This window comes from Ceratina calcarata, unplaced genomic scaffold (genome assembly GCF_001652005.2).
Source record: "Ceratina calcarata isolate Rehan_Ccalc_2016 unplaced genomic scaffold, ASM165200v1 scaffold35.2, whole genome shotgun sequence".
In the NCBI taxonomy this organism is placed as follows: domain Eukaryota; kingdom Metazoa; phylum Arthropoda; class Insecta; order Hymenoptera; family Apidae; genus Ceratina; species Ceratina calcarata.
In genome coordinates this window covers 376,186-399,430 of record NW_017157934.1, presented here as the reverse complement: position 1 = coordinate 399,430, position 23,245 = coordinate 376,186, and the positions used below count along the sequence as shown (strand labels likewise).

At 36.2% G+C, this 23,245-nt stretch overlaps 2 protein-coding genes across 20 annotated transcripts in view; both read left to right on the top strand.

Moving 5' to 3' along the window:
- The window catches only part of CalpA (calpain A), a 16,348-nt gene extending 14,708 nt beyond the window's left edge, over nt 1-1,640 (top strand). For 6 of the 10 annotated variants that reach the window (XM_026813772.1, XM_018025025.2, XM_026813776.1 and 3 more), the window contains 4 exons: nt 259-375; nt 676-803; nt 893-1,088; nt 1,170-1,261. In XM_026813772.1, coding sequence (XP_026669573.1) covers nt 259-375; nt 676-803; nt 893-1,088; nt 1,170-1,255 — 527 coding nt within the window. In that variant the 3' untranslated portion in view covers nt 1,256-1,261. Of the gene's footprint in view, nt 1-258; nt 376-675; nt 804-892; nt 1,089-1,169 lie in introns of all 10 variants that reach the window. The other 4 variants (XM_018025029.1, XM_026813774.1, XM_026813775.1 and 1 more) reach the window with 2 other exon arrangements.
- Nucleotides 1,641-5,370: 3,730 nt separating this feature from the next.
- Nucleotides 5,371-22,873, top strand: LOC108625242 (tricalbin-3). 10 transcript variants are annotated; one of them, XM_026813727.1, is made up of 21 exons: nt 5,371-5,486; nt 6,095-6,490; nt 12,349-12,527; nt 14,460-14,710; nt 16,412-16,497; nt 16,753-16,945; nt 17,032-17,399; nt 17,587-17,812; nt 17,918-18,069; nt 18,214-18,249; nt 18,652-18,746; nt 18,826-18,999; nt 19,116-19,313; nt 20,275-20,544; nt 20,622-20,795; nt 20,882-21,080; nt 21,167-21,390; nt 21,466-21,685; nt 21,759-21,879; nt 21,944-22,158; nt 22,272-22,873. In XM_026813727.1, the coding sequence occupies exons 3-21, from the start codon at nt 12,369-12,371 to the stop codon at nt 22,424-22,426; spliced, it is 3,516 nt and encodes a 1,171-aa protein (XP_026669528.1). In that variant the 5' UTR covers nt 5,371-5,486; nt 6,095-6,490; nt 12,349-12,368; the 3' UTR covers nt 22,427-22,873. The 10 variants fall into 10 exon arrangements, with proteins under 10 accessions (XP_026669528.1, XP_026669529.1, XP_026669530.1 ...); XM_026813721.1 differs by lacking the exons at nt 5,371-5,486; nt 6,095-6,490 and adding exons at nt 8,956-9,217; nt 10,075-10,129; XM_026813725.1 differs by lacking the exons at nt 5,371-5,486; nt 6,095-6,490 and adding exons at nt 8,956-9,217; nt 9,997-10,129.
- Nucleotides 22,874-23,245: the final 372 nt, after the last annotated feature.

Here is a 23,245-nt window from a genome sequence, read left to right as displayed (position 1 = left end):
AGCCAATACATCCTTAAATTTAATTCAATTCGCTTTTTATTTAATATATTACAATTTTTAAATCTAAAACAATATCAAGCGACTTCCCTTTATATTAAAATCAAACGCGTTCATAATAATTGATGACTCATACGTTAATTACATATTAAGAAATGGATAAGCGAGCTCGCAAGGTTGTACGTACGTGCACCGATTGATTTGACCCAAATGTACGTATGTAAAATTTAATATTAACATATAGCTGTATGTTACGGGTAGAACTACCATCGGCGCGTCGTAGTGAGGCACAAGAAAGTGGTTCATTTATCGATACTCTCATCTCACTCCTGTGCGGCATTGTTTGTAACAATGAACAGTTCAATAAGTCTGCAGTAGGTAAGGTATCATCTAGTATAATACATATGTACTTCAAATTATGAAGTCATTTTATACAAACGAACAAAGTACATACCGTGTAACATGAATAACTAGTGGCAATTTGTGCATGTCCCTTTGCCACGAAAGAAATTGTATAAACCATTAACGGAACTGCTTGAGAGTAATAGAGTAAGTTTCTTGAATGCTCTACATTTACCGCACATGTAACGTCACCCATAATCCCATTAATGCAATATAAACCAATAGTATACTTTAATCTAATCGAATGTCACAAAAAAAGGAAATCTTCTCTTTCAGAAACAAATGATAAAGGATTCAGTAAGGATGTCTGCCGTAGCATGGTCGCTATGTTAGATGTAGATCACTCAGGCAAGCTCGGATTCGAAGAATTCAGATCGTTATGGAACGATGTAAAGAAATGGAGGGTATGCAAATTCTAAACTACATTTTTGCTAACAAGAGACGTACTAGAGACTAATATAAAGTGATTTGTATCACATGTACACCTTTTTAGGCCGTATTTAAATTATATGACAAAGATGAGTCAGGATATCTAAGCGCTTTTGAACTGAGGCAGGCGTTAAACAGTGCGGGCTATCGATTAAACAATCACATTTTAAATATTTTGGTACATCGCTATGGAACGAAGGAGGGCACGATCACGTTTGATGATTATATAATGTGTGCCGTGCGACTTAAAACAATGATAGGTAAACGAATTACTCAGAGCTTAGTAGTTAGTAGTATTCGAAAATTCAGTAAGAAATTTTTACGAATATATCTGTTTCCAGACATTTTCAGGGAACGAGATCCGGATTTGACCAACACGGCAACATTCACGATGGAAGAATGGATAGAGAAGACATTATACTCTTAATCGAAATCGTGTGTCAAAATCGTTGATAAATACATTCGTATTTCTTGCTCGTTTTATTACGAAAAAAAGTTTAAGATTCTAATCACTTTTCACTTTGAGAACTTCCAGTTTCTTTCATAGTTTTCACTATTCAAAACTTTTCATAAATACATATATCGAAATTTGTACATGAACTTTTCTTGAGGTTTATAGGCAATACCTGTTTTTAGGAACGTACATGAAAATTTCTGAGGACGATATATCAATTTGTGTTACGATAATTTGTTTGCTTCTTTTATATTGTTTGTCACGTACGGTAGATGTCTAAATCTGGTGCCTTAAAGTCTTTGTACATTTGACTTTTAATTTTATTCAAATGATAATAATAATAATTTATTACAGCGGACATGGGAGCTAGTCTATATTTTATATGCAAATTCTTACTGTGACTGAGAAGTAAATAAATGAATTATATTTTTTCGTTCTCCAACTACCGTCTGTATAAAAATCAGCTATTTTTAAAAACCGTTTATATGTACATTAAATAACATTTTGAACATTACTTCTGGTGTTGAAACATTTACTTCCTTTCCCATTACCGCCTATACAGGGTGTCCCAGAAAAAGTGTTAGAGCCGAAGAGAGGTGATTCTGTAAGTGTTTCTTAAAAACAATTTCCTTTGCCAAATGCAAAGTGAGACATGATTTTTAAATTATTAACGAAAAACACTGACCAATAAGAGCGCGTCTAGGGCCCGCGCTAAGCCACGGCCGAGCGTCACGATCCGAGCTAATCTACCCGTGACTGGGTGCGTATTCTCATTGGTCAGTGGTTTTCGTTAATAATTCAAAAACCATGGCTCACTTTGCATTTTACCAAAGGAAATTGTTGTTCAGAAACACCTCTAGAATTACCCCTTTTCGGCTTTAACACTTTTTCTGGGACACCCTGTATAAAAATCAAACGAAATATCTTTGAAGAATAAGTCTAGCATTAACTTAGTCTATTATGATGAATAAATTATTATTTTTTTTAATAGCTTCTCAAGATAAATTCTTTATCTGAGAATCGTAGGTCTGTACAAACGTGCTAATGAAAGAAATGTTCATTTCGCATAGTCGCGTTCCCTACCACGACCACGAACATGAATGACAACTTTGGGATGTCATTAGATTCGAAAAATCGCTTAAATGAAGACAGTCTTCAGCTAACACTCTACCATCGACTAATAAGACATGGATTTTCTGGAAGTTAAATACGCGAAAACCAGAGCGTGTTGACTTGCACGCCATTACACGCCCTTATACGTACTCACACATACATTAGAAGTAAGCTACCAATACCTATACCTATCGTACCTAGATCTATATTTCAAAAAAATGGATAAGCAGGTACACTAATACGATAAAACGGCACGACGGTTCGTGTTCTTACATATAACGCCCAGGCGCAAAAAGCCTACGCTAGAGAGAACGTCCCGGGACGCCTCCGACACCCGAGCCTAACATGTTCAAACATTCCCTCTCTACGGTATGTAGATACTAGTTTACTGCAATCGACTGACAAGGCTAGCGATCATTGAATATGATATGAAAAAGCAGGAGACTCTCTCAATTTATCATGTCAAGTATAACAAATGTTATTTATTACTCGTACATTATAAGAAAGTCAATGTGCTCTATGAAATAGAAAAAGAAAACAGAAAAGATTGTAAGAAAATTGTACTGAATACAATAAATATAATTAAAACAATCCCAGTATTAACACTACTTTTATCACCATTAAATTATCATTGAATATACAAATCATGCCACTGTTGTAATACATTTATGTAAAAATAAATTTAATAAAACATTGACTGAGGATATAAATACGAATAACAAGTACAGACTTTCTTTTAATGCAATGAACCGATGCAAATCCACAGAATATTAATACACATACACAAACAGTGTGGAGATTACGTTATGCATAATGCACTACGTATTATGTCAGCCGTGAACTTACAAAAGAGCTTATAAACTAAGATCATCGGGCGTATCGCCTATCACCCACCCAAGTAGCACCTGGGCACGTGAGGGAGATCCTCGAGAGTAAGCGCGGAGGAGATTAAACTTATAAATCCTGATTTAAAAGACATGCTACTTCGAACTTGCAGTAGTTTCACCCTAACAATAAGCAAGAAGCAATAATTTTACTATAAAAGCAAAGAAACTCTACTCCAAATCATATTAATTTAATTTTTATTTTAAAGAATCTAATGCGAATGTCAAATACCTATTTATTCAAGATCTAATGTAAAACATTTCTTTACAGTAATACTTAATATGCAAACATCAATATTTCTAGTTTTTCTAAAATATAAGATTCTTCTATTCGCACGACTTGCATTAATATCATTATTATATTCATTTTATTAATATCTTCACTAGCGTGAAAGATACGCGAGTACAAAACATAATCTGGCCTAATAAATAAAATAGTGACAATTGTTACTACATTTGGGTATTTAAAATACTCAGGATCAGTATATGCTCGTAAAGAATGTTAAAAAATACAACCAGTCAACCATACCGTGATGGGGATCGGAGGAAATTAAAAGCATGCAACTCACTGTGAAGAAACATTCGTTGAAGCTGCTGTTTTCAGCTAAAAGTTATCTAAGAGATGTCGTTGGGAATCAAGTCACCAGGGCACAATCTTCAAAAAATTGAATACTGTAAAAGATTAAAAAAAATCAGGTACTTTCAAAGTGACATGATTATTTTTAAAGTCCGATACTATATTTCAAATACTCTAGTCGAGTTTAACGTATTAACTATAAGACTGAAGTACTATGTACTGTATTGCACTTAAGAATCTTTCGATTCTCATGTGTACGTTTCGTAGCAATACGATAATTATATTATGTATGGTAATATTTAAATACCATTCCTCATTGTGGATTTCTGCACGATATATGTATAATCACGTGATTCTTATGTGTAGCACGGTACGGTGTGTAATTTATACGAAATTATACTTTCATTAACGTGGTTATGTATGAAGCCTAGTTCTTACACGAGGCTAATTACTTTCACAGAAATCCGTACAAATGTTATGTAAAAATAACTTTCTTTTGAAAAGGAAAACTTAAGAATGCACAGGACACAGGAGAATTCGTACGTGGAGAAGGAGACGAAGTTTAATTCACATTTCACTGAAATTAATCGCCAACAGACATTGGGAACAGCAGACACTGTTCGCGAACCTTCCTTCTTTAACAATTTCGATAAATGACGTATTTAAATACCTTTTAATTATAGGAAATAAGTAAATTTAGAGCACTAGGGAACGGCACAGTTAACACAGCCAGGAACAATCATCGGAGTTTGGTTAAGAGCGCAGACGTGACTGATCCTGTAGTGATTGGTCGGATAAATTCGCGCGGCCTCTTGTACATAGTTTACGAATCTTCTAAACCATACTCCCGCTGTTGAAATGTATTTTAATGACATAAAATAACATATTGAAACAAAAACAGAAAGAATGTCGTAATGAAGAGTAAACATTTTAACAAAAAATAAAATGTTAAGTCATTAATGTAAACGTATTAATCTGTTAAATTATCTCATCTCACTCAATATAAAACTCACGTTCATGTTACTTTCAAAACATAATTCTTGTATTAAACTATTACAATTGTGATTAAAAAAACATTTTTCTTTTAGAAAACGAATTATTTTCGTCGTTTTACATGTCATTTCCACATGTGCTGATACAATTTTCAGAAAGAAGTGTCGTCGAATAACTTTTTTTATTGACGATCACGTTTAGTTTTAAACTATTTCAATTTGACGTATGTATTACACAAGGGTTACAGTACAATTTAGGATTTTCATTCCTCGAAGGCGACGAATACCCAATTTACGGAGACGATCGTTGAGCGAAATTTGCATGCATATGCAGTATGTGTGATCGCACAATGGGGAAACAAATCCCCTTTCGTGCTCCCTAAACGGTTCCCCTCTGTGCGCGTTCCGTACCCCGGTGCATGTTCCCCACCAATATCTATAGAAAGAGTACCCGTTTGAAGCGAAACAGCAGCTGACGATCGTAACAATGCCATTCGCAGAGTGTACGCGGGAGCAATATGCTCTACGCAGGGTTACGGGAGAAGGCGGTGAACTCTCATTGCGTGTACGTGCTACTACTGGTTGCTAGATATCGCTGGTGTTACAACGATGTAACGCTACCAGGAAGCATGAACAAGGTAAGGATTATCTATTCGCCTTGGTAAAACGCGCGACGTTACAACCAGGAATGTGTTTCGACTGTATCGTGCATATTATGTTTAAAAAATGCTGTTGAATGTAAAGACGGTGTGTTATTTCTGCTGATATTTCTCCTAGACTCGTTCTATGTATTGTCAAATTATGTTAGAACGAACGAAATTTTAAAATGAACTATGTAGCTTATTTCTGAATGGTTGCTCTATCGATTTTGTTATTCGCTTGTGTGTGTATTAACGAGGGGTGATCGGGTTCTTGACGAGGGCAATATAATGATTATCGAATGTAGGATGTACTGAAACCTCCTTGCTCTATTTCTTAATTAACGAATAAATGAAATGTAAATTGCGTGTAAAAATTCCTTACTGATAAGATGAACATTTAAGTTCTTATTCTTGTCTTATGAGAAATATATTAAGGAATTAATGTCGAGCTTATTTGCAACGTTACCTTCGACTGAAATCCTTTTGTCAAAAATAGTATAAACATACTTTCTATAGAAATATGCATTTACATAAACATCCGCGTTCTACATATAGCGTTCATTCGTTGTAACACCGTTCGTTGTAACGTACGCTACACTGTACAGGTGCAAGGTAGAGAAGGTAAAGAGTAAAACGAAAGACAGAACATCGGGTGGAGGATAAAGGAGGAAGGAGGGTAGAAAAGAAAAAGGAGGAAGAAAGGTGTTGAAGAAGGGAGCAGACCGAAGAGAGAGTTCTGTTACCTGGTCCGTTCTCCGGTCCCTCGGTGACGGCAGGTCAGTGTTGCTATACTCGTGGACGAGAACGGATGCATTGACCGTTTATGCGTGAGCATTTTCACACAAGAAAGTTGACCTGTTATCTCTTTGCTCGTCGCCGTGGTCGTCGTCGAATCGTATATAATCAGTGATACTCGACGCACTCGCGTATGGAGAGCGACGTGGAGCAGTAGTCTAACCGGGGAATAGCATAGATCGTCGTCCTGACAGGGTCAGACGCGTGTAAGTACATACATGCATACATTACCGTTTTCATTTTTAATTGCAACGCACGATACTGTCGAACATCCCAGAGAAGCGAAGTAGCTCTCTCGTCCACTAGAAACGCAAAACCGATACATCATCCGCGCGAGCACGAGAAAGGTTTCTCGTATCATCTAAGCCACGATATTAAGGTTACCGTGTTATCCGCGAAAAAGTAAGACACACGCGTTAATGAGTTAAACGCTCTTACAGTTCGAGCATGATAAACAGCGTTTCGCGTGTGTCACGCGCGTTGAACCGCCGGATTCATCTTTATACATATATATATATAGAATCTCTAGAGATCGTATGCGTGTACGCAGATCAACGCGTGCCACGAAATGTGGGGTGAAACGTACTATTTTCCAGTGCACGTGTCGTTATCGCATGATTTCGGATTCATAGTAATGAACACTATGCTCGGGGATCCCGTAATTTATGAAACCGGTATAATCGCAGACTATCCTTTTACCGAATGTTTTAGTACGCAAGCGTATGAGTTTATTTTAAAGGAACGCATGGTAATTATCGTGGCACATAATTTTGTTGAAATTGTCACGCGCGTTATTTCGTTTCGTTCAAAAGTAAAATTATAAGAACAAATAGATAGTTGGTGGATAATTTTAGAAACGAAGCCTAGTAACGTTGGTCGTGGAAAGTAAACTGGTGCATAACTCTGGCGAGAGAGTCACACGCATGTGCCTACGTACGTTTACATAAATATGTAAATAAGTTTGGAAAAGGAAGCTAGTCAGCGCGTCGATTCCTTCGACAAAACAAGAACAGGTTTCGGAAAGAACTTTACTAACCCTGTGAAAGGTGTTGTCCCCTAAGATACCTGCGTACGTAGAAACGGACTAGATGAGAAAAAACAATTTTCCGCTTATATCTCATAAAATTCCAGAAAACAGTAGGATTAAACTTTAATGAATTTTTTTTTAATGCTTGAAATACAATTCTTTTATTGTAGTATTGTTCTACCGATTATGTTACAAAAACTTTTAGTCAATTTGTAGGAAACGAATGCTTTTAATTTATTTATTTCTTTCCTTGAATAATATCAAACATAGATATTTACGATAGTTCTTTCACTAATTTCTCAAACAATAGATATATCTAATTGAAAATGCGGGGAATTTTGTAAGATAATAATTGTAAACAGAATACTATCGTTAAAATACTTCTTGTCTAAAATAGCACTCATACGTTCTGATATATCAACATTGCTACACTATTCATTTTATTATTACAAAGATCAGTTGTCCCTGATATAGATTATGTTTCATTTTCGTATATGAAATTAATTTCTCTCGGGTTGAAACCAAACGAAAAGTAAACTTAAGTAATCATCGCGTTTAATGAGTCCAGAGCAAGATGCAATCGGTGATCCGTCCCTGAGACGCTTTTTCCTCCGAGAAATTCTCTGAAATCTCGAGACGATGCACCTTGCACCATAAAGTCGGACTCGTCGGAACTGCATGTTACGTACACGTTATGGTTGTGGCAATGTAATGCAGCATAGTACACGGGTAGCATGGCATGGTGCGTAAGACAGATGTCGGTCAAGAAACAAATAAAAGAGTAAAAGGGAGGTCGACGACGGGATGCTGGTAGCTCGAAAGTTGAAAGCAGTGCCACGATCTGACGAGCACTACGTCACTACCATTACTCATTTCGCGATATCCTTTACAAAGGATCGTAATGATTTAAGGTCGTCAATTTTAAGCCGATTATCATACACGAACGAGCGAACTTCATTCTTAGGAAATTGAATAGACCATCGACTCGCAGACGTCCGTTTCTTCAAATTTATTGGACTTCATTTACGGACATTCATCCGCACGTATGAATGCAACGTACAATTAATATTTTACTTCGATCCCGTAGTGTAATAGACGATGATCAGGTAAGAATATTAAAAAAGAATACACATATATCTTCAGTAAAGTTAGAGTTATTGTCTTAATTGTTTTAAATTCTATTACAACGTCTGAAATTTAAGGTAACGTAATGTCGTGAACGAAATAGCATAAACCTCTCTAACAAAAAACAATAAATCTAAGTTTAATGTGCAATCAAATTTCACATTCGTAAACCTAGTAGCTACAGCCTATTTCACAAGAGCAGAGTGGCATTGAAAAACATTTTTTAAATAATCGACACCTACTTATAGACAGAAATTTTAATCTAAATACAGCAAATGTATGTCTTCCCAAATGTTTGTCGATGATAAAACGTCTTCAATTTATTTAAATATTTGAATGTTAAAGAAGAAACTCGCTCCTATGTAGAATCCAAATTCACGCTTGATCATTTCGTCGACTGATCCTGCGTTTCCCTGTAATTAATTTTGAATTAATGGCAGGAGGGTGATAGCGTATACCTGTGCCCGTGATAGAGTTAGCGCAAGCGCGAATGTGTAACAAGGAGTTTCCGAGGAAAACAGATGCTCGATGATATTCGCGGTACCAACAATTTGTTCGCGACTCGCTAGTCAGTACGCGTCCGTGTACCGGTGAAGGAACATCTTGCGAGTGTACGGGTAGTGGCAATGGACAATACCAAAGCGAAATCTCGTTGTCGTCTCAACGAGTACGATTGATCATCTTGCTACCAGGAAAAATGGGAAACGAGTTTCGCTTTGAAATCATTTATCGAGTCAACAGGATACGTAATAATTCGTCTGGAAGCAAGCTTGATGTTCAGGTGCTAAATGATCGTCTTCGTGGCTTAACTTTAAATCTGTTTGTACGACGATGAAGAATAGTTGAGAATTAATTGCTTGATAGTTACCAATTTTCATCATTCTTTGCGATAAGAGCTAAATAATTGTTTTTTAATTACCTAAATCAGAATTATGACTTTACGGAACAAGAGAATCTCGTTTTTAAACCTAAATAAATAGATTAAGAATTGTTTGCAAAAATTGTAGATACAATATTTGTGGAAATTAAATAGTAGGAACTTTCACTACAATGTAAACAGCAAGAAGAAAGTAATAGGTATGTCAGAAACAATACGAATATCGACCTATTCAAAATTGGATTTGTAATCTTTAAATTGATATCACATTGCCAATGTTTCAAGCCACAATATTTGCTGACCAATTTAAACACATATTCTACCTATTGTAATACCTGCATGATGCATCTCTAGCCTGCAGTATGTTTGTTCATTTATAAGTATACAGGTAAAATGTCTGACATATGAGAATATACGTGGCAGATTTGCATCTACCAAAATATACTACAACATGCACACACACACAATGAATACATGATATACTAAGATTTTAACTTAAGGCCATTGAAATTTGCAGTCTACAACTTAAGCAGTTTAAAACCTCGTATCGAAAAAAGCAATATGTATACATATAAAAACGATTAATAAATTGACGATCGTTTTGCGCGCTGCATCAGCAGAATATTCGCGAATTTGATCGACGCGACGTTTTCGTGGTCGTTAATCGGGATAATTTTATGAAGATAAAAGTAACCGCGACGCTGCGGTGAGAGTGTCTCGGTGAGAAGCAAGAAATCGTTCGTGAAAAGAAAAGTATGCAGCTATTTTCCAGCTTCATGGCAAGGCACTTGAAGCGAGGAGCATCCTTGAAAAAAGGTACGGTACTGCGGTTGAGCCACCAGGTGAACACTCATTTAGAACAATGCGACCGTAATTATCTGCTGCGGTAGAACGCAAGCTTCGCGGAGCCGCGTTGTTGTTTTCTTCGTTTGATCTCTTTCGGGCCGACGACTCCTCGCTTTTACCATTGATACAGAGTTAATTAATAACGATCCTCTCCCACGATCCAGGAATTTATTCACCGAATGAGAGTACAATTTCATGGCTATTTACGTCTAGCTGAAAGACTTTCGACTTGCTGAGTTTCATTAGTTCACTCGTTTCTCTTTCTCTTTATTTTATTTTCAACTTGTGGGAACGTAGTATCGTAGTAATGTTACGTTTAGATCAATGAACGAAATGCTGTCCATGTGCTGTATCTTACGACATTTAATTTTGTTACATTTTTATATCGTTACTTCTATCGAAAGAAGATGGAATATTGATCTAACACCTTCGTTATCAGGATTTAACCGTACTTTATTCTACACTTACCTGACGCACAGGTAGCGCGATATCAGAAGATTCCGAGTGAATACGATTCATTGTTCTCACATAGCCACGAACGAACAGGACTTCCGTCCATTTCACTGTATCAAAAGGAGAAAGCGCATGATCTACCTTATTTGATCAATATTTCAACCGAAATATCTGTGTGGCGTTTAAAAGAAGTACTTATAATCACGCGATGTCAGTGCTTATCGTATGATCAGTGCGAACAGCCTGCTGACTCTTAACCGAAACTCCGTCAGAGTAAATGCAAAAAGTGATTTCTACGTTTTTAACGTTAGTCTTATCTTTATATATAAATAATTATTTTCCTAATCAGACTGTTAAATAACGTAATCTGAATTCGTGTGCGCAATAAAACGAAAATAATAAATTGTGTACTTTGTTTTCATCTGAACTTGTGACCGAAATGTATGATTGTATTACACTTGAAATTATAACAGAAAAAATTAGGTTCTATTTTACCTTCGGCACAATTCGCAGTTCTGTGATCAGACAGTGGTAGTAAACACGATAACGCTTGGGAAGGCTGTGGTATCAATTTCTGTGTAAGGGGTGCTCGTAATGCCAAGGTCTTGTCCTCGATTGTTCCTGCCTCTCTGCTCTTAAGTAGTATTAGCCGGCGTCTACTGACATTTCAATCGCGGATTTAGATCTCCCAGAGATCTTTCGAAGAATGTACGGTCTCTAGATATCACTGTTAATTAATAAAAAAAAGAATCTGATCGAATCTCGCCTGGAATTTATTATACCATTCAAGATAACGTTCTTGCAGTAACTACTAGAAATTATTATATCTGTGATAATGTTTCTTTTACGCCTATGTATAATATTTCATTAAAGATTATATGTTATTATTTGTTTCACTTTGCGTCTTCAAAAATAAGAAACTATGAATGGTTAATTTATCGATTTTATTTGAGATTGCGAACGAATGGAAAGGAGGTACAGAATCTGTTAACAATTTACCAAGTTTTTATCATAATTAAAGAGAGAGAAAGCATATATGTATATATATTTATGAGAATGTATTTAAAATTACTGAAAACTAAGTCTGTACTCTAAATTTTTGAAATCAGTTGAAATAAAACTCGATTTCACCCTATGAGAATACGTGTACGTGTCTCAGGGGAAGACACTTTGTTCACGAAATCAGTTTCAATCTCGTGACTGGCGTTCGATATTCACGCGACGTTTACGAGGGACGAAGAACATAAATCGAGGTGGACGACTTAACAAATGGATCAAGTAAACGCGACATTCCTCGAAGACCGGCCTCGATTCATCGCGTATGTAACGATGTACACATTGCGGTATCGTTAATTGCGTCCGAACGTCGTTCGTCCTTGCACCCCTAGTTCCATTGCAATTGATATGCACATCTCTTACGAAAACGTTGTGCACGCTAGAATCCTGAGATCCACGACACGATGCCACGGTTATTAGTTAAAGAGTAAGAAAACATTTCGTTCGTTTTTTCAAGCTCTCGCTGACCATATGCCCTTTTGACATTTTACGCGGAGTCCTACAAGCATGCAGGGTACTACTGTCTATGGATAGCAGAGCGTTGTAATTCAGATAGCCTATCATGGCTGCTGATATCAAGAAATTAGATGACAATAGGATATGTGATACTCTGAACACTCCCATAGTCTAATTATTACAGTAAGACTGACACCTGTCATCTCCTGTTTGTTGTTTATCAGGGAAGCGAGAAGGGAATTGGATGGGAAACTCTACAAGTAACTATCCAGGTTCGATAGGAAGTTCCACTAAAGCTGTTAACAATACCGGTAACGGTACTGCACCTGGGGGTGCCAACATGTCCCCCGAGGATACGGCTACCGACGAAGAATTCGCCTTAGCTGTTACTCAAAAAACTCAGGTGAGACAAATTTTCTATCGAACCACAACAGCTCATGAGAGCAAACTTATCACAGAGGACTTTCGTGAATACATTGAGAAAATCAATACTTGTATCATTTCATCTACTAACTGAATAACACGTGTACGTACGTATGCAAACGAAGAAAATGTCATGATAGAAAATTGTTACGTTAGAGACAGGGCAAGTGGGCTCATGATAATAACCAGTTGCAGGTATCTTATTCAAATAATACAACATGCATTGCACGTGCATACATACATAAGTTCTGGTAACCCGTGTTGTTTTAACGGTAGGAATTTTTTCGACGGAACTTACGTACGTGATTCGAATCGTCAACCTCGTCGAAGTTACAAGCGTAATAGCGTTCTTTCAAGCTCTCTTCATAGCCTGGCTCAATCGAATCGTAACGTGGAAATACGATACATAAGACGTTTCCCCAGTCTTTTTATTTCTATGGCTGTGAAATTAAATCACGCCCAGCGACGAAAGAATAACACATTATCATTTCTTCATTTATTCGACAAACAGATCGCTTAATAAACGAAAAATGTTATGCAGTATGTGGCATCTTTTCGTTATGTAATATTTTATCGGACAATGAACGTAAAAAGTCACTTATCATCCGTCACAATCCGCTTATGTGTACTCGCGTTTAATGTCACAATTTCTGCCCAATCAATTGAATCACAGCAATCCGATTAGTCCTCATAGTTTCATTAGAGTAAAAACATAAGTTGAATGAATTTAATTCAGTAGACAGATAAATTTCTAAAGTATTTAAAAAGTTAAATGAATAAAGACTTAGCAACGATACTTGGAGTAAAGAATTATCTCGCAGTTACTGATCTACTCTTTAATTTGTTCAGAAGTCGTTAGATATTTAATTGAAAGCACCGTTTATGAATGGCAGTGCATATACGCAATATACAATTTTACGAATTCTAAAGAGACATTATTGTTTACGTGGGAAATGCCCCGAGTAATGCTTTCCTGTGTAGGACTCGTGAGACTCTTTTCGAGCGATTTTTATCATCGCATTCCTTGCCTACCGTCGCTGGGGAGAGAAGAGCAAAGCTCCCTATTAAGGCGCGAATTCCACGAAGAAAAAGTGATTTTATTAAGTCGAGTTTTCATTCTCTTCGTAATGCAATTTACTAGGAGAAAGGACCAATTTCTTTATGAGTGACGCTGTTTACGCGTTATAGCTTTCCCATTCGACGGGAAAAATGTACTTGTGTATGTCACAGAAAGTTACATTACGCACAACCCTGCTTGTCTATGCAGGCAACTTTTCAAGCACGTCACTTTTTAAATACACGCAGTATGTATCTCGTATTGTTTCAAGGTTTGTTTCGTCTCGATACTCGAGATTTACGTCTCGGTGCATTATGATCGTAACCGACTTTCTAATTAATGAAATGTTACGTTCTTGACAGAACAGGTAGTATTACTATTACATAAGCGAACAGCGTACCTACAACGACGAAACAATGACGAGCTCTACTTTTGTAATCTGTAAAATCGAAGTTTCCGTGCCAGCAAGTAAATATTATCGCCCGTTTATTTTACATTCATGGAACGTCTTTATGTGCTGCTTGGCTTAGGAACGCAAACACCTGTGAATCTTTTTCACTAGATTCAATCGGCTTTATTTATACAACTCAATCTGATCATTCCAAAGTTAATGACGTTTTCCGTGACGGCAGAGAAACTTCTTAGCTTTATGTGCACGCGATATTGCGTGAGCGCACGGAGATCGTGCCCTATATATCCAAGCAAGATGAAGGAATAATGATTTTTATTGTGTACGACTTTCGCCTCGTTTCATTTCTTACCAAAAAGGTTTTAGTAATACGTTACTCTCATGTCTCGTTTGATTTTTTCAAGCGTTACATTTTTAGAACAACGTTAGATATTCATTTTTTACAGCGGGACGCTGAAGCTGTTCGCAGTGCGCTATACCTCAGCGGAACCCTTACGGTCGCGTGGATAATAGGTGCAGCAGGTTTATCGCTAGCATGGCTGGTGTTAGTGTTAGCATTAGCAGCAACGATACTCAGGGCAAGGCTGTCTCGTCTTCTTGAATCGACGATTCAACGTGAATTATCCAAGCTGCGTCGCAAGAGAGCATTGTACAAGGATGAAACCGCTCAGTGGCTGAGCTTACTTCTCAACAAATGGTAATTATGTCTGCACGTATCTACAAATCATTTGTGCACGCGTGATGTAATTCGAAATTAAGTACATTTTATTTTTACCATTCTCTATACTCGTTGTACGTATGTAGGTGAATGAACGTTGTCCGAGAATCAATAGATATTTATAAACATTCCACATTCCTCGAGTGTATTACCGTTGCCTTTCACGGTTCACTGATATTTTGCTGCACATGTACGTATATGCGCGGACACCATTGGCATGCCGCACATGTAGTTGACAAAACGTAGATTTCAAGTCGACCTCCGCTCTACCCTGTATCCTGATATTCTCATTCTAAAACTAGTTGATACAATGAAAATCAGTGCGGCCGCATACCACTCACAGTGGTTCACGAACGCATTCCAGTACTTATTATGCGTTGCCTGTACTTTTCATGTTAGGGAATGCAGTCTGTTATTTTCTTTTGTCAATCATAAAATTTTTACATTATTTCCTGAGCAACGTGAAGAATAGAACGTTCAGATTTCAATACATATGTAATAGAATACAGGACTCCATTCCACACTTTCGAGTCAGTAATTTCGAAAGCTTTAACGCTGACAGGTCCATTTAAAAGCAACGAATTCAATGTTACTGTATCCGTACTAGAATCTGTTGCACCTGCTGGTCGTACATCGTGCTCGGGCGAAACGGGCCCAGCTTCTTTCATATTTTCTTGTTTGTCGGGATCTCGAAGACATTAAAACAACACGCGAGAGCTTGTCCGGAAAGAGTACTACTTATTTGGATAGTTGATAGACCTGTTCGAGCATTTCTGAGCAACCTATCGGAAAATCCTTACCGATTCTGTACACTTCAAACAAATGTTAGGGATGGAGAATAGAAAACTTGTCCGTCCAGTATAGTAGGACGAATTAATTAAATAAATATACCGTTTTACAATAAGTATAATAATATCAATGGAAATTCCCTAATTTCTATAAATGTATCTGAACCATCATGAGATAAAGTGCGTCAGGCTTTACCGTCCTTTGAGATCTTTGTAGCTGATTCCTCTTCATTTTCATATTGCGTTCGCGGAAGAAAATGAATGGAAATAAATGGAAGCGCGATAATGGCACGTGCAAAATAATCTCGTACAATACATTAGTCTATCGCAATGTTGGAACTCGAGAAGAGATTACCACCATTTTCTTAATTGGCCGTGACTAATAGAGAACATTGAAATTGAATAATCAAATTTCGAGATACATACCCTTTCTATGATATGCTGATTAAATTGCTTGTACTAAAAAATTCACGCTCTGGTAGATCAAAAATGCTCTACTATTATCTTGAATATAGAACACTATTATTAATGTACTGGATTAATTATGTTGATTTGTGATCTACTTTACTTCGAAATTTCGTCGAGCACACAATTCTAAATGTACTCCAAGTGGATAATATCAGGAATTATTCTAATTATACTGTCATTACGCACGTCAGTCTGAATTAATCAGATTCTATATCCTCCTATCCTACATCTTAATCTAAACGCGTGCAAACGTGTCATTGATTCATGTGTTCCAGTTTTTAAAATAAACATTTTTTTCCTTCGAAATGTAAAATTAATAAATTCTAATGCAAAGTTTAGTCTTTATTAACTTTAAACATGCACTTCATTTGGACGTCGAGTTACTGTCTCAAATAAATAATGAAATCTACGAATCATATAACAGGTGGAGATTCAGTGCTGCTGGTATATTTTCCTTAGCAAAAGAAAGACTGGAACCTCTGTTGAATGAAGCGAAACCAGGAATACTTGGTAAGCTCTGAGTCAATTAAATATTAATTCGTCCATCAATTATATCAAGACAAGAACGTTTTAATAGAGTATGTTAATTCTCTTATATCTTAGACAACAATAGTAACACAATTTGCATAATTGAAAGTTCAGTTCAGAAATACTTCTACTCGTTTCTACATGAATTAACTACATTCGTAATTTCCTCACTTCGTTTAATGATTAAAATTGTTTGACTAGTTACGAAAGATATTTTTATGCAAAACATCGTTGTAGGACCATTAGAATTAAGGGAACTTACACTTGGCGAACAAACGCCGTACATTACACGCGTGAGGACATTGGATTTTACGAACGACGACGATGTCGACGGTCAGTCAGGCCAAACAAACTTGTCAGTCGAAGCTGACGTACGCCTTGAATGCGAACAATTTCGTATGCTCATCATGACAAGATTATTTGGCAAAGGGTTAGTACAGCGAAAGTTTAGCTTTTTATACTTGAAACAAAACAATTTTACCAGTCCTTTCAATTAGTATGTGTATCGAATTAAAGAGTCGGCGTGGACGTCGATCTGGCCGTGGAGAAACTGTCTCTCTCGGGCACAATTCTCGCCAACCTGACTCTTAATTCCATGGCACCGTTTCCTCACGCAACCTCTTTAAGCGTGAGTTTCTTGGAGAAACCGGACGTTTGGTTCAACGTGAGAATTCTTCGGGCAGTACAAATGATGGAGGTGCCTTTAATTAAGACCTGGATTCACGCGGTGGTTACGGACGCATTGGCTAGCTGGATCGTCGATCCGGGTCACTTGGAGATGAACCTGAGAGCGCAAGAACGACCTGGCCCCAAATTCGATTCCGTTGATAATTCTATTTCTCAAGGAGTGCTCACGGTCATTTTGTCGCAAAACGGATGCCCGGGTAAGAAATGTACTGACAATTACTGTATTAAAAAAAATATATTCTTGCCCGAAGACTCTTTTGCAAACTACGTAAATAGGAATATAGTTTATACCCGTTAAGCTTGAACATATGAAATGTAGATTTCATTATTTTCTATCACTCATCATTCGCAATTTTTAAAACTCGTAAATTTGGTCATTCATAGCTCCCATAGGCGACGAAATTAGATGGCTAGTGGTAACGGTGGGAGATCAAAGGCGAGTTACGACTCCTTTAAATTCCACGTGGAACGAGGACGTCTCTTTCTTAGTAGGAGCATTGGATAACGAGAAAGTTTCTATCAAATTAAAAGCAAAGCGACTCGTCAGTACTATAACATTGGCACAGTTCGAGTTGGCGCTTGGCGTTTATAATTGGGATAGCTCGCAGGTGTAAGTGAACGAGGTTTACAGTAGATTATCTTGAGAAATATCTAATACTATTGAAAAATCTGAGGATAAGACGTTATACATGTATGTTAATATTTTACGCAAAAGGATCGAAACCGTTTTGCAACAAAAGAAACCATCCCGAAATAGTGCTAACATTCCAAATATCAACGCCCGACTGGAGTATACGACGCTTCCAAAATTGGATCCAGACCTGCCACAACCAGAATTAACAGACGACACGAATTCACACTTGTCAGGTAATTGAACATTTTGCACACTTTTCACTTTATTCGTGATCTATTTAGAAACTATAAAATCTCAGAATAATTTAACACAAAATCCTTTCTCTCGAAGCACAATATAATTATCGCGATCGGTATTATCCCATTTGGTATTTTCAGTGCCGCGAAAACATTCCAATCGAGTACAGAAATCAGGTAAAAATATAAGCGAAACGTTGACGTGGCTTTCGAGCATGAAGTTTGAATAATTTATTATTTACTTTCTAAAAATTATAAAACGATCTGAAAAAGTAAAGAAGATATTTCTTAAGTGATATATCATGGTACTACTGATGATTAGACCTTAGATGTTTATGCAAATGCATGTTTTTGTAAAAAAAATAAACCAAATTGACTTGGAAAAGAATTTCTTTTTCACTGGAAAAAAATCATAAAAATGTTATTTCGCATGATGCATGCGTTCTTTCTACGTTTGTTTAAATATTTTTCGTATTTTATTAGCGTATTTCCACATTTTACGAGTGCATAAGCATTCGCTGCCTAATGATGACGTTTTACCTTATGGGATAATTTATTCAATTAGATAATAATTTGCAGGAGTACTTGTGGTTTACATTCATTCAGCGGAAAATCTAAATAGCGACAGTTCTCAGTGTAATCCTTATTGCATGCTATTCAACAATCGAAAGAAGGTATGTCACTCGCTTCTTCGACGGCGTGTACATACATACTCCGACGGTTTAACAATTAACAGTTTCTAATAATGTTCAGGTTAAAACAACGCATTACATTCGAAATACTACGTCACCGAGTTGGGAATCAAGGGCGCAATTTCTTGTTCAAGATTATTCACAAGTATCGCTCAGTTTTGTCATTTATTCATGGAATATATCAAAATCTACTGACAGCGATATGCTCGGGCTTGCAATATTCTCTTTATCTCAAGTAAGACCGCCCATAATCAATGAGCACTCTCAATTATGCAAATTATCCTTTGACTACGATAAAGAAAAATATCTGATTTTATAATCTTTTCATATGCAAATTTCATTTTTTCACAGGAAAGCACGTGGGTTGTTAGAAAAGAGTTAGTTCTCAGTGGTTCGAATAATGCATCGGCAATGACGGTTTCCGTATTATTTTATCCGGTCAAAAGTGTACAACAAGTGATCACCAGCCGCAGAAGTAGTATGACCTTTCCAATGTCAGACGACGATTCGAAAACTAAAAGGAATAGTTTACCGTGGATGCAACAAGCTGTTAGTACATCGCGCAAACAATCAAATCTTATCAAAATATCAATTTACTTAATTCTCTACTTATTATTTCTTCTTTACATCGCAGAGTTTACAGTAAAATATTAAACTTCCTATTCGAATTGTTTAAAATCCTGTTGCACTTTATTCTTCGCACAGGGGATAAAAAGAATAGAGTCTCGTGGTTAAATCGTTCTCTTGAAATGGATGTTAATTAAAAAGTTGCTTAACAAACTGAAACGATGTAATAAAGCTTAAAAAATAATGCCTATTTCAGGATATTAAAATTAGCGAAAAATTTTATTTTATTCATTATATTATGTCGGTTCTCTGTTGTATAAAAATGAAAAGAGAAAATAAACATATCTGTCGCGTCCTCCTTTGATTCGAGCAAACAAGCAAACAAGTAAACAGTGCTGACACGGGTACAATCAACAATCTCCTCTGTGTGAAACCAATCCTTTTTGTCCAAGTTTAATTCTGTTGAATTATGACTTGTTTAATATTTTACCTTTTGTTCTTCCTCAAGATTCATGAATCATCACAATTCTCTTCTTAACGAGCCATCGTACATAAACATTTTTCACACAATCTGACTTTCAATTTTTTAATTTCCGTATAATTTAATATATTCTTTCACAAGGAAAACTATCACAAACAGCTGCATTACACAATTCGATATTAACACTGACTCGTTCCCGAAGAGAGAAGATAAACATGGCTCTGACTATTATATAAATCTCGCGTTATCTATTTGTCAATAAATGTATTGAGATAAGATTATCCCGATTTATATCGTCCCCGACTATTGACAGAAGTCGCGTTAAGAATAATGTCAGTTGTCACAAGCGTTTCTAATATTTACACGTTAAATATAATTATTTTTCAAGAGATCGATTAAATCACGATGCATAGTTCCTCCTATAATGGGATGTCATATTGATTTGCTTGTGTGTTCCTCTAGAAACTATTATTAAGTCATAAGGACATGGATCCCGCTTCATCAGACGTGTCTAGTTTACTTTCCACTGGAAGCGGATTAATGGAAGTGACGTTAATACGCGCCAAAGACCTCGTCGCGAAAGATTTGAACGGTTTCAGTGATCCTTTCTGCGAGCTAAAAGTGAATAACGAAACGAAATACAAAAGCAGTATAAAGAAGAAAACGTTGAATCCTTGCTGGGACGAAAGTTCTATTATGGGTCTACCAAGAAACGACGAAACTCTGGATATTGTAAGATACCTACTTTATATTTTTTTACATATCAATTCATTAGTATATGCGTGCATATGTAAATATCTTTTATACAGGTACTATGGGATCATGATACTTTCGGTATGAAGGATTACCTGGGGAAAGTATCATTGACTCTCGACAATATTCGGCGATTATCAGACGGTGATCGGTCCCATTGGTTCACCTTGAGGGGAACCAAAACGGGAGCTGTAGAATTGAAGATCAAAGTCTTGTCGGAAGAATGTGAGGTATTGCAAAATTTACATCGAGCATAATTTTCGCAGAAACTGCACTTAACATTCATCAACTTTGCTATTGAATTCTTTTATTTTAGACACAAAGTACTTACGCAGCGAGCAATATTAGCGAAAGTTCAACTCAGCTGAATATCGAAGGTTCGGAAACGGTATCGAACATTGTACGAAGACCGTCGATGGAAAAATCAAAAATGAGATTACACTTGGACGTCGTACCACCGCCGCCGCCACCGCGAACTGTTACATTATTAAAGACAAACATTTCTAGTCAATCCGGTAAACTATTATATAAAATTTCGATGCTTAAGTTATTTGAAGAATAGTTAGAGTGAGCTTCTTTAAACTCGTATTGTTTAAAACAGACAAAGGTAGTATTGGAAGTAAAAGTTCTAACGAAATAAACGGAAATCAAAATTCGTGGATACCTAGAATCATCGCAGAATCTGTAACCGATGTAACCGATGATACGGATGCAACTAAATTAGGGGAACAACGATCCTCGCACAACAGTTTGACTCCGAGTCCAGATCAGAGCTTCGGCAAAAAATTGCCACAGTATAATAGCTTTCGCGTTATGAAGCAAAAGGTAATCATATCTAATAATTACTAAAAACAATTCGTCTGCTTGCCGCTTAATAGTTGAATCAATAAATCATTTTAGGTAAAAAGGGGACTGAAACTTCGCAGATTTCGTTCGGAAGTAAACATAGAAGACAAGAATGAGGCGAAAGGCATAACATTAAGTTTGGAACCTAGGGGTGGCGGGGAAGCTGATGCTACAGAACTTTTACAGGGATCCGGTTTGGCTCATGCCGTATCACAACCCGACATGCTTGGCAGGATAAGGCAACCTAGTCCACGCCTAAGATTAAGACCGAATGGTAAACTACAATGATAAATACTACATGAAACCGTAGAAATTTGATAAAATTATTAATCAATTACTCTTGTCAGAATTAAAAATTGTCAATGGCACCAAGGAAAAATATTCCGGAATAGAGGGTAAAGTCTTGCAAGCTCAAGGTCTGCATGTCGCGCACATTGCCCAGTTATATTGCAGAATTAAACTTCAAATGTAAGTATGTAAATGTATAAAAAAATACAAGAAAAATCTAGTAAAAATTCTTGGTATTTGATAGATGTACCAGTCCCGAGAAAGTTACATCTTCAGCGAATAGTGGTAAAACGTTGGCCAAATCTCGGCTCCTACCCGCGATGCCTAATCCCCAGTTCAGCATCGACTTTCATATAGACAGTGACAATATTCCGAGACAATCTTTATTAATATTCGAAATCAGAAGTGCTAGTAAAGAATTACTAGCCAGCAGGCGAATTACGCTTCATGAGTTATTAGGTACGTTTCATTCAAATACGTTTTACAATTAATTTTACCGTGACGAGATCCAAATGTATCAAAATCCTGCTTAATAAATCATCGCAGTAAATAATAAAAATTTCTATGTTTAGGTGTTTCCGCTGCCACTGACGAAATTCACACGTGGCTGGCGTTAAATAACGGGGCGTCCCTAGAAGTACAAATTGTTCACGGAAGAGAACTTAAAAGCAAATCGACGAAGAAATTATTTCGTTCTTGGTCGGTACATCGAATAGGAAAGATATAAGATGCTCCTCCGAAAATTTTATATTTTTTTACTTGACTTCCGTACATTTGTTGAAAATCACACTATATAGTATAAAAGAGAAGGTACCCAAATGTGTAAATCGAAAATCTTCCTGCGAGGAAACGTATGTAATATAATAGTAAGCATTTATCTGCGAACGCATTTTACATTTTACGTATTTTATACGTGTACATATATACAATCTAAATAAACTTACTAACATTAGTTTATAATCAATGTTACAATATTCGTATCATGTATCATAAAATGTGCATAAACTATTATCATTTTTCATTCGGACATAATTCTTCAAAAAGAAACAAAACAGATAAAGATAAATATTAACTAATTTTCAAACCTCCACTGAGTTACAAGTTACATGAATAATGTTTAATAAAAATCCATGTGTATGTACATATAACATAAATTCTATATTTAATCTGTAAGAGAATGAAAATTATTTATTGCTAATACGTAAGATGTAATCAAAAATAAATTACTGAACAGATATACATATTTCTCGAAGTTCTTTTAGATATAATTTTTTACTTTTATTATGAACAGTTTATTCATACACAAATTTACATTTAAATCCGACAATATAACATTATCATTATAATTAACTTAATGATATATCGTATTTAACGCGTTTGCTGCATGTAGAAAATAAATATATGTATAAATAGAATACATCATTTGTCTTATATTTTATAACGTACATTACTGCAAAACCAATTGTGCAAAATGTGACTTTTAGTAATCTGTTTCCTTTTAAATATTTAACATAAGTATTTTTATTTTTATAGTATTATGCAAATA